Source organism: Apis mellifera, linkage group LG7 (genome assembly GCF_003254395.2).
Source record: "Apis mellifera strain DH4 linkage group LG7, Amel_HAv3.1, whole genome shotgun sequence".
Classification (NCBI taxonomy): domain Eukaryota; kingdom Metazoa; phylum Arthropoda; class Insecta; order Hymenoptera; family Apidae; genus Apis; species Apis mellifera.
In genome coordinates, this window is record NC_037644.1 from 8,419,982 (window position 1) to 8,432,425 (window position 12,444).

The window sequence follows — 12,444 nt, forward strand, 5'->3', positions numbered from 1 at the left end:
TCTATATTTTTTAAATAGAAATTAGTAAGCAAAAAATATCGTTTAATGAATCATATAAAAAATTATAAAACTTAATAAATTGAAATATACTTTCTTAATTAATAGAAAATTTAATTGAAATATATCTTATTTTCTACAATTTAATTAGACAATAAGAATTTATACAATACTATTCAATGAAAATATTTAATATTATTGTGAATGCATTTTGTACATTTCATTTTAAACTGTGAAATTAAAAAAAGGCATTATTTTTTGTCTAATTTTTTTAATGTAATACTTTTGTGACATAGAACAGTGTTGAATTTGAGAAAAATACAATATTTTCTTTTAGTTTAAAAATCTTATTACGATGTTCTTTGCCTAGAATGAAACTATCGATATATAAATATAATGTACATGTGTTGTTCTTGAGTGTAGAATAAAAACTGAAAGAATACCTAGCTCGATGCATGTACTGTGGTAGAATCAGCAAAATATTGTTTGTAATACAAATTCACTAAATCCTCGTGTCAGTCTTATTTAAATCTAATGTATAGATGTTTATCACTATATTTTAATGAAATATTGTGTACATATCATTTTCCAAAAATTAAATTATTAGGATCGGTTAACACAAATACAAACATACGCGGTATATATTATGTACACAAAATGAATTTATTTTATCCTATTCTTCTTACCAATAAGGAAGCAATAATCTTTTTACCTCTTATTTCATACCTCACACAATCATTATAAACAACTCGGTACTTTTCATTTTTGTCTTATCGTAGCCGTGTAAAAAGTACATTGCCTGCTTACTCTTCTATAGTGGATCTCCTCTTATTAAGTTTAGTTTATAGACAAATTAAAATAATCTTAATGTTAAAAATAGGGACAGGTTATTTTTTAATAGTCCCAAGCGATGAATGAGAAACTTGATTGTTCCTAATATATCTGTATTTAAATTATTTCCTATCATCTTTTGCTTTCCCATTTGCACAAAAATATTACGTTACAATATCTCATCGTAAGGCATATCATCGATGTAATCATCCATACATTTGAAATAATCATTATGCTGTATTTATATTTATATCAGCATATAATGTTAATATTTTTCAAACGTACTATGTTACAAAATTGCCTTACGTTGAACAACGTAACGTACTAACAGTAAAAAATTAGTGATAAATAAGATGAAATGAGGAAAGAGACCAATGTGAAATATGAAGTATTTTTCACTTTGTACAAAAGGGTAAACGAGAGATGGAAGAAAGCATTGTGTACCTATATATATATAATATATATATGTATATATGTTTGCTTTTGTTGTCTCCATAATACAGATGTATTGCTAGACGCAAAATATGAAGCTATTACAGTTTTTGTCGTGACTCCTGATGATTCATTTTATTTTGCGGCAGTAGTCTGCGTTGTTGAAAATCTTGCTGAAAGTGACGTGGTTTAATGGAATGATGATTTAACGAGTGATGAGATAGGAAACCTGAAAAGAAGAATATTTAAATGTTTATTATATTATTTATATATAATATTTATATTATTATAAATATCTTTATTGTGGAACCACATGAAATCATTGATAATGCTCAACATAAATGACACTGGAAAAGGAAAAGAAAGGTTGTTGAATTTATAGATGTCAGGAAGCTATGATGACTCACCAGCGGTTACAATGCGAATTGCATTGCGGTCGCAATGAATGATTTCCATTAATAGGGTTGGTGCCTTTGGTTCTGACGACCACCTCCCCTCTGCTTTCCGCCGTAGCCTGAGCCTCCTGAAACAATATCCACGATGTACGTTAGTCCAGCAACTTGGATATATCTCTCCGCTTTCTTCTTCCCGTAGTTTTTTTCTTTTCTTTTTTTTTTTTGGAGAAATTAGAAAAGATTAACTACAAAACGGTTTATTTGTAGAAATTACCGCACGCACACTTCTATTAATAACAGAATAAAATACGAAATAATATATATAGATATACAGACTAACGTAATGGATATAAAACTACGAAGAATCTACATAGAGGCTACAGGCTAAGGTAGTAAGCTGCAAGGCTGCGTTCTGATTCATACTCTCCTTTTCTCCTTACACATTTCTGGGATCTGCATATGCTGAAATACTGAAATCTTCATATTGCTACATTGTATGTATATTTAAAAAATTTCAACTTACTTAAATAGTTTACAATTATTTTGCTAAGGTTTTATTTTAAACTTATATTAATAATTCTTATATACTATTACCAAAACATAATTTAATATATCACTAATATTATAATAATTTAAATTGCTTTGTATATAACCAGAAATGTTTAAGGTTAAGGATGTGAAAAATGAAAAAGATGAAATGAGTTTAGTATCAGCATGAAAAATAATTCTTAATTAATCATTAATTTTAATTTTAATTACGTTGTGTTGTATGCACAAAATAATATTATTTTATATATTTTTTTTCAGAAAAATATCAATAAAAATATACATTTCATACAAAAGAAATATATCAGTTATATCATTATTAATAATATATCAGTATGATAATTTTAAAAATCTTAAAAATGAAAAATTTCAAATAGTGAAACTTTTTTTTAATTTATATTTCTATATCATTAATGATATTATAATAATTAAATATTTGATTTAAAGAAATGCGTGAAAAATATAATTTATTTAAAATAAAATACTAGCATTTATAATTTAAGCATAAAGATTTAAATTAATTTAAGTAAATTATGAATATTGTATAAATTAATATATTATGGCCTGAACTAATTTTTTTCTAGTTTTATTTGTGAATATTATGAATTTATGAATTTATATGCATTTTTTATTAAAATTAATACCTTTTGTGCTTACAAATTCATTATTAAAATTGTTAGATGATTATGATACTATTAAGAACATATTAAAAAATATTTGTATGTATAAAAAAAAATATTAAATTATATAATATTATATAAAATATTTCAATAATTCAACATACAACTTTCTGAAAAATGGTTAAAAAAATTAGAATAAATAGATATTAATTTAAATAATATAATAAGAAAAAAATAAAATAAAAATATTATTAAAAATAGTATAAAAATAAAGTATTTGTATACAAATATACTTAATAATATATATCCATAACTGCTGAAAATTTATTCTTATTAGTATCGTAACTATAAATGTAAAATTTCATATGCTCACACGTACATGTACACACATACTTAAGAAAGAAAATAAAGGGAAATGATGAAGGAAGAACATAAACGAAAATAAGATGCAAAGTAGTATGGTTGATGAAAAATATTTGATGAATGAATGTGAATTTAGAAATTGGAATTTTGCTAATAAAGTAGAGGACACGTTCGGGAATACAAAATAGAGAAGGAACGCTAATGCGTACCTTTACCGCGTGCACCACCGCGCCCACCACTGTAGCCACCATCGTAACTACCACCGCCATAGCCATAGCCGTCTGCGTTTCATGGAACACACGGTATAAGAGACAAATGGGGTCAGTATAAACCGGCAATTGTGCTTTTATAGAATAATATATCTATGATAACAATAATAATGATCGCCGGTGTACAATATATTTAATACATAATATATGTTAAATACAATTATATTATAAAAAAAATTATTAAATTTAAACTTTAATATTAAATATATCTTCTTATAAAAATATATAGTTCAAATTATATTAAATTTGTATATTATATGAATTTAAAACAATATTTAACAATATTTAACAATATTCAACAATATTCAACAATATTAAGAAATAATCTTATCTTCCAAAGGGTTTATTGTTTGCACATTTAATATGTAATACTAGTGCAGAGGCTGTTCATAAACTTATGTATCGAAAAATACTATGATTTTATTATACCGTTAACATGAAGTGGCATGCACTTAAACTTCTTATGACAAAAAAGTTTAGTGTAATAATTTATAATTATTTGCCACAGTCCCAGGAAAAAAGTGTGTGCAGGGTCGAACACGCAAATAGATATATATGTAAGTTTATCGTGGACTTGCTATTGTGTTTTTAAAAATTTATTTTTATTTAATATATAACAGAAAATAATTTTATAAATGATAATGAAAACAATATTTTTTTTTTGTTTTCTCTTATGAAAAAAGAATTATACTAAAAACAATGAAACATAATTAAAAAAAAATCAAACACAATTATTGCAAGTATTGATAATTATTATCGTTTAAAGAGTGTGTTAGTTTTATGAATGAAGTGGTTATGTGAAATATGTGAAAGCATGCACATTAGGATTACGTGGCAGGACTTGAAAGCAAGGATTGGAGGTTTAATATACCATATCATACGACATTGTCCTGTATAAGTTTTGCTTTTATGTTCTCCACACATTTAAAGTTCACATATAACTATGTTACAGTGACTATATGTGTTGAAGTTAGCAAGTCTTAAATCAGAACTTAAGAGTTATGATAATAAATATATGATAATAAATATAAAAGAATTTATTTCATGGATTCATTGATATTCACATCATCAATGAACATATGAAATCAATACTTTTTGTATAATATTTTATTAATAAAATGATTTATAATTTTTTATTGTAATAATTCTTAATAAATATTAAGAATTAAAGAAATAATTGTAAGATGCAGAATTGGAAAGAAGATTAATAGGACAGCATTATTCTCTTCTTTATATATTATCTATAAATAACATTTTTAATTAATATTATTTAAATTATCTATATTTTTATTTTATGAATGTATTTAGTGAAAACAAGATTTGCATTTTTTTTTATTGGTTTCCTTTCCAGTTCTGCATATTACATTAATTAAATATATACAAAGAAATTAAATTTTTTAAAGAATGTTAAAAAATTATAATCTTATTTATCTTCACACATTCACTGTTACATATTATATGATATCCTGCTTTCCTGAATTTAATGTCGTTCATATGTATGTGTGTATATATATGTATATATAAATTAAATATTAATAAGGTATTAAAAAATTTAACTTAGGAAATTGTTAGAATTAATAAATTATTTGATCACAGCTCAAAAACAGCCAACCCTCTGGAAGTAGGGGTTTATCTTTCGGATTATGTTTTTTTTTTTAATATTATACAACATGTACTATACATTATTTTTATAACATAAAAATGTAAAATATATTTTAAAACAAAAGAACATAATCCGAATGTAGTTCCTATAAATATCTGAGCTGCTGGTTTACTCTCTTAATTTTATATAAATATATATATTTTATATTTATTTAATTATATTTATAATTAATTTTTCAATAATACTTAAAATTTAATAATATAAATAATATTAAAAATAAAGATTCGCTGATTTACCTGCAAACCAGCGCTCAATTTGCAGTATTAATCGTATCACATTAATTTTATATCATTTAATATAATTTATACTAATTTATATAATATTAAATTAATATTATACTATACCAAGATAAATAATTTAAATTTATATAATATAAATAAAAAATTTTCTATAAAATTTTACTTAAAGAAAAATTTTATAGGAGGTATGGATAATTAAAACTTCGTGTCAGGTAATTTTGAAAACCTTATTCAAAATTTGATCATTATTTTTTAAAATTCGTCCCATATGTATATAGCTCAAAACATTTATTGAAAAGATAAAAAGATTTATTTTTTTTAATATTAATATTTCGTTATAGTTTTAATCTAAAATTATTTATCAATATTATTAATTTGAAATTATTAAATTAAATCAATTATAAAAAATTCAATATTTATTATTAATAAAATTTAAAATTCAAAAACATAAAAATATAATAATATATAAGTTATATCGTATTTTAATAAAAAAAATATTATATTAAATTATAGTTAATAATAAGAATTTATTTTAAAATTACTTTATATAAAATTTAGGTTTATGTGTATAATAAAAAAATTATTATATGTATAATACATCAGAGAGATATTAAATTTTAAAAATTTTAATGATTTTAAATATTAATAGAAATCTATATTATTTAAGATATTAGAAAACTAATGAAATGCATAAAGAATAAAATAAATAATAAATAAAATATAATACTTATAATAATTATAATGTTATGTTATTTGCCAAATACACTGGGACGGTAGCAGTAAAAAATCATCTGCTACTGATTATTAGAAAAAAGTGAAATTAAATTCATTATAATCCTACACAGCGATAAGCGCGTGTAAGTTCTTTTAATAATAATCAATAAAATTACCGTATCCACTGTAGTCGTAACCACCATAGCCGCCGTACCCACCGCCGTAATAATCGTAGCCTCCTCCGTATCCATCATAGCCACCGCCATAACCGCCTTGTCCGTAACCGCCGCCATAACCTCCTCCGTATCCACCTTGGCCCCAACCACCTTGACCACCAAAACCACGTCCTCTACCTCCTCTTCCGCCACGGCCGCCTCGACCACCAGCACCGCCACGCATACCTCCCATGCCATCAGGTTTTGGTGTTGCTTTTTTCACATCAACCTATTTAATTTATCATATTAATATTTTTTTCTATGTAGTTTTTTTTTTAGAATCAATTAATTAATTTATCGATGCTACACGTACTTCTTTACCATTGATTGTCTGCTTAGGTGTTTTCAATAATTCATTTACTACTTGTTCAGATTCAAAAGTAATGAAGCAAAATCCTTTCCTTTGGTTCTTTGTCTTGTCAAATGGCATTTCCACTTCGACAATCTACAACAAATATTTAATTTCATTATATATTTTTATATTCTAAAGGATAAATGAATAATTTTTATAATAGAAAAAATTAAAATATTTACTGTTCCAAATTGAGAAAAGAAATTTTTGATATCATCATCCGACAATTCCGTCGAAAGACCACCAACAAAAATTTTACCATGTCTAGCCTTTGCTTTCTTAGGATCGACTTTCTTATTATTAATTACGTGGTCACCAGCTGCCATAATCTAAAATATAAATGATTTTTATGAAAATTTATTTTTTTTACAATCTTAAGAAATGGTATCTCCGAATAATTTTTTTTCAGAAATTGGAATATCTTCAAATGATTTCAGTAGCAGAACTGGTCATAATTATCATCATATTAATCAAATATTGTTTTTATACAACTTATTATTTCATAATTTTACCTTATCTAACGATTCAGCTTTCGCAAAAACAATAAAAGCGAATCCCCGCGATCGTCCCGTATTAGGATCTGTTTTGACATTAATGCTTTCAATATCACCATATGTACCAAAGTGATCCCTTAATTCCTCTGAAAATTAACATGCTTATTTAAAATTTTAATAATTAAATTTATTAATTATTTACACCGTTTAATTTTTATGAAAACTCAGTATTAAGTTTGATCTCATATGATTGATATCATCTGAAGGTGTCCTAAGTAAAATAACATCATAGTTTAAGTAATATTATATAATAATAATAATATTATAAATTTTAAAATACATAAATAAAAAATACTCACTGTCTGTAGTTTCCCAGCTTAATCCACCCACAAATAATTTCCTATAAAAAAAAAAAAAATAAAAATGTTATGATATTTGACTTAAATCAATTTTAAGAGAATTTTTTTTTATATAAAATATTATATATTGTCAAACATCTCTCAAAGAATTAATTCTAGAGACTAACAAAAATATAAAATTAGTTAGTTATCATTTATTAAATTGTAAATTCGCATTAGATGAAATAAGATGAAAATAAAATATATATTTGATGCTGTAATGGAGATCATATAAAATCTCACTTCATGTGCATTTCGAATAAACTTCAATTGCTTATAACTTAATAAATAAATTTTTTTGTATATCTTTGTATATTTTGTATAACTTTATTTTGATTTTTTATAATCAATTCTTTAAAGATGTTCCACAAATACATCATTAAAAAAAACTAAATAAAAATTATATCGCATAACTATTCATTTATAAATAACTTTTAAATGATATTTATATTTTAATTTTTAATTTTAATTAAAACAAAATATTCTTCTAATCATAAAATTATTAGAATTTAGCATGTTTTTTGAACAAACATTTATTATCATATACAAATTTAAAAAACTATTTTACATACTAATTTATAATAATAATAATAAAAAAAAATGTACCTATCATTTAAAGAATCCTGATTACCCCCGGTTGACCTGCAAAGCAATGTAATATATTTTATTATAATGATCTTTGAAATTTATATAAATATTTTAAGGACTAAGTTTGAAGCAAAAATTTAAATTTTGTTACAAATTATTTCCATTTATATTTGAAAAAAGGAGTTTGACTTGACCCCTGGAAAAATTAGAATATAAGTTAAAATATTAAAATTTAATATTGACAATATATAAGAGATGCAATAGATCAATAATATTATTTGGAAAAAGGGCTGGATAAACTTTTAAAAGACATTTTGGTAAGGAATTTTTTCAATAGGTAATGTACGTAATTTATTAAATGCTTCTTATGTATATAAATATATAATATATACTCATGTATATATATAAATCATGTAAATTTAATCTATAATCAATTAAGTGACCTACATTAATGTCTACTTTAAAATTTGGAAGAATAAATAATTTTGCGAGAATAAAATTATCTTAATTTGATAGTTATGTATATTAATAAGGACATAAAATTACCTAGAATAAATGAACTCACTGATATAATCTTATTGTATGAAAATTATGTTTGTCCTTAATAAAAAAAACAGGATTATGAGAAACAACCATGAGAAGACTGCTTTGCACACCACATAGACCTTGATTTGAACTTCAGATAAATATATTTATCAACAAAAATTAAAGGAAAAAACTTGGAAAAAAGTAGATATGTAAAAATTAACGCATTGAGAGAGCAAAGTACTTTTCACGATGTTCATGTGAACCCGAACAATAGTTATAACTCCAGTTGACATACAGCTGCTCCTAAAGGAAATAAAATTTATCTTTTCCAAGTTGAACTCTGACTGCTGATTGGCCCAAAGAATTGACATATGGTAGATAGACTGCAACTCTATTAAAAAGCTAAAAAAATTGTTTCCATATTACAAGTTAATGATGGTCACTTCTTGATATTTTTTAAATATCTATATGCACATAATATTTTGTTTATTTATAGTATATTTATATATGTATAGTATTTCTCTCTTTTTGTTTATTCATCAGCAAAATATTATATTTCAAGTCCTGATATGCTTTTCAGCCTTTTCATACACAAATATAATAAGCTGCAATTTTTCACTTTTCTGGCAGTGTGATGATAGTTGTCTGTACTTAGATTGATCTTTTCATATATCATCTAGGGCTGGTGATAAATACCGTAGGCACCAGTCACTCGCCGGTAATCAGTTGTTGGTCGGGTCACGGTTAGCCGGTTGCGAGCCGCCCGCCATAATCGCACTGGGTCGTTTGCCACCTGCAGATCAAGCCACATAAACTGGGTTAATGGCATTCCGACCTATAGGAGTTTTTCGCATTGGCCCTAGTGACTCTGTGCTTTGATCACGCCCAAACAGCATTGACATCTGATCAGAAATTACTCTACGCGTGACCCAGCAGGCAAGTGTGTGTCTGTGCGAGACTTATTGATCTGACGTAATTGACTCGACTTCCAGTGCTTGTGTTGTGACGAAACATGACGGACTTGAACTTGAAGTAGACTTCTCACAATAATTCAGACTCAGAAGTCAATCATAAGGCTTCACGGTTCAGTTCACAGATCCCAGGTAAGCGTACATATTGTCAATCATGAAGAATTGACTAACCAGAATTCTGCTGCAATGAATCAATGAGGAAGACTCAGCTGGCCAAAAATGCATTTCAAAGTTTATGCTCTATAAAAATATTACAATTATTATTTGCGTAATGTGTAGAAATTTTTATCATTGATGAAATAACTTCTTTTTATCATTTACAAAACTAGAATAGAATTAACTAGGAAGGAGAGCAGAAATAAGGAGTTTACACAAAATTACAAAATTTTAAACAGATAAATGTATACCTCGCAACAACAGCACTTATAAAGTTAAGATACTTATTATTCATATATGTATAGTTACCTTATTATAATTTTGCAATAAAGAACATGCAATATTTACTTTTGATTTTCTCTTTTACTGTATAATAGACTGATATAATAAATAAGGAAATGCCAGCTTTAAGTTATTTTTTGTTACTTCATACATATATATCACATCCTTTAACACGCATTTGTACTTCTGGTATTTGGGTGAGAGGAAGCATACCTCCAAATTTTGTTTTATGTATGATAATGATAACATAATTTTGTATTTTACCTATTATTTATAAAAAATTTTTATAACAGATATAAAAACTGTATATTTTAATAAATTTGAAGGTTACATCTTCTTTCCCAGTATCAATTCAAGTAGTTCTACAAGTTACAATCTAAAGTAGCTTACCCATATTGCAAAAACATACCCCATACTATGTAAGAGTTTGTGATAATCCAAAGCTGTAGGGATATAAAGAAAAAAAAAAGTCGAATCCCTTAGGTATAGAACTAAAAATGCTGTGATAGTAGAAGAAAGTAAAAACGAACGTATATGCGACATTACAAAATATTTACATAGACTGTGTCCGTACATCAACATTGACATCTAAATTCGTCGATGAGCAAATCGTCCAGCTTGAGATCTCGTTACGCTGAAAAAGGGGAAAGGCAAAGTGCTCTGCCCTACCACCAAAAATTCTTACAATCTATTAATAATTCTAATAAACATCACGACAATTCTAAATAACCAAAGATCATTACGCATTACCCTCCCTGAATAATCTATATACTCATTACATTTATGATATATTATTTAATGTTCTGATTTGACGCATAAATGCGTGTTGCGTGTGAAAAACACGAGGACGTGATACGATGTATTAGTGACAAAAAATTAAAAAAAAGACGTACCCAAGCAAAGCGTATTAAATCTATATATAAAATTTCTTGATTAAACATAAAAATTTATTTTTTCTTTATAAACTTTACAACAATGCGTGGGCGCGCCCTTTCTGAACTTGCGGCCGGCATTCCTTTCAATTTGACCGACTCACTTCCTTTTATTCTTATTTATTGTTGGTTTTAGAAAAAATGATTGATACCTAGGATTTCTTTATACTGCAGCAATATAAAAGAAGTTAACTGCAATACTAGGAACGCTCGCTTTAGAATTGATGGGAACGGATTACAATTTTTCGGGACCTCGCGCATCCGCCATTTTGTCATCGCGACAATCGTATCGCACAAAGCAACTCTCGTTTGGAAGCTTTATATTCCCGCGCGTTCTAAGTACCAAGTGAATCGAAATCGATAATTTTGTAAAACGACGTTTTATTTAATCACAAGATCGATATTAAAGATGAAAAGGGTTACCTTTCCTCTTGCGATTCTTGGCCATTTTCTGCGGCGTCCCCGCCGCCGTTCTCTGCTTCGCCGTTCTGCTCGAAGTTTTGATCGGCAATATCTTCGCTGAAGTCCTTATTCTCCTGATCGGCCATAGTTTATTATATTTTATTTTTATTATTTTTATGAAACACTTAAAACACAATTATAAATCGCGTTTTAACGTAGTAATTAAATACACTACACGAGCTAACAACACTCTCACGTCCGTACTGATCGGCCGCCGAATGGAGAAGGGAGAGGTACGACTTGCGCTCAGTTTGACTCAGGAGATTCCGCGCAAAGCATCATGGAATCTCTTTTACTTCCCCCATAATAGGTATCTGAGCCAATCAGATTTCATCATGCAGTACCGTACCTTTAGTATATAATACCAGGTTAGTTAATAATTTTCAAATATGTTATATTATTTATAACAAACTTTATACAATTATAAGAAAAAGAAATTAATATTTTTCTCACAAAATATTGTTTATTACAATTACTTTTTAATTTTTGATTTCTTAAACTTAAATATAATAAAATAAAATTAAATAAAATTTTGAAAATTAAAAATAATAGTTACTATTGTGAAAAATAATAAATGATTAACATTAAATAATCTTTTTTAATGAATTGATTCCTTATTTTATTTATATGTATAATTAAATATTTTAATAATTATTAAGTAAAAAAAGGTTTTGCTTAGAATACAAATTATCATAAAAAATTTAATTTCAAGAAAACAATGAATTATTACCAATAATTTAAAACATTGTTACGCTCCTATTATACCAATCAATGTTGCCGAGTATTTTAGTGATGTTAAGGGGCAATAGTGAATATAATGGCATGTATACGAAAATTTTAGCCTTGTGTGGAGAATGGAGCGAAAATGTAGAGCCAATAAGATTCGTGGTAAATGCTAAGTAATATATGCCAGCCAATAAGAATTCAGAGAAGATCCAGCTCCATTCAATATCATTTCCCAGAATTCTATGCGCATAATTTCTAAGAAATCAATAAA

General features: G+C 26.2%; 1 protein-coding gene and 1 non-coding gene across 9 annotated transcripts; both read right to left on the reverse strand.

The window, feature by feature from the left end:
- Positions 1–252: 252 nt before the first annotated feature.
- On the reverse strand, positions 253–11,696 carry LOC408936 (RNA-binding protein squid). Of its 8 annotated transcripts, none has more exons than XM_006562563.3 (10): positions 11,409–11,696; positions 8,135–8,170; positions 7,490–7,530; positions 7,149–7,276; positions 6,819–6,965; positions 6,598–6,729; positions 6,288–6,513; positions 3,394–3,465; positions 1,668–1,783; positions 253–1,489 (listed from the first exon to the last, which is right to left on the reverse strand). In XM_006562563.3, exons 1-9 carry the CDS (start codon positions 11,531–11,533, stop codon positions 1,716–1,718), a joined length of 975 nt encoding a protein of 324 aa, XP_006562626.1. In that variant the 5' UTR covers positions 11,534–11,696; the 3' UTR covers positions 253–1,489; positions 1,668–1,715. The 8 variants fall into 8 exon arrangements, with proteins under 8 accessions (XP_006562626.1, XP_006562624.1, XP_006562629.1 ...); XM_006562561.3 differs by having other exon boundaries at positions 6,246–6,513; XM_006562566.3 differs by lacking the exon at positions 3,394–3,465.
- LOC113218914 lies at positions 7,039–7,106 on the reverse strand. The gene has a single exon (XR_003305081.1). It is a non-coding gene; the product is annotated as a small nucleolar RNA snR61/Z1/Z11 (small nucleolar RNA).
- Positions 11,697–12,444: the final 748 nt, after the last annotated feature.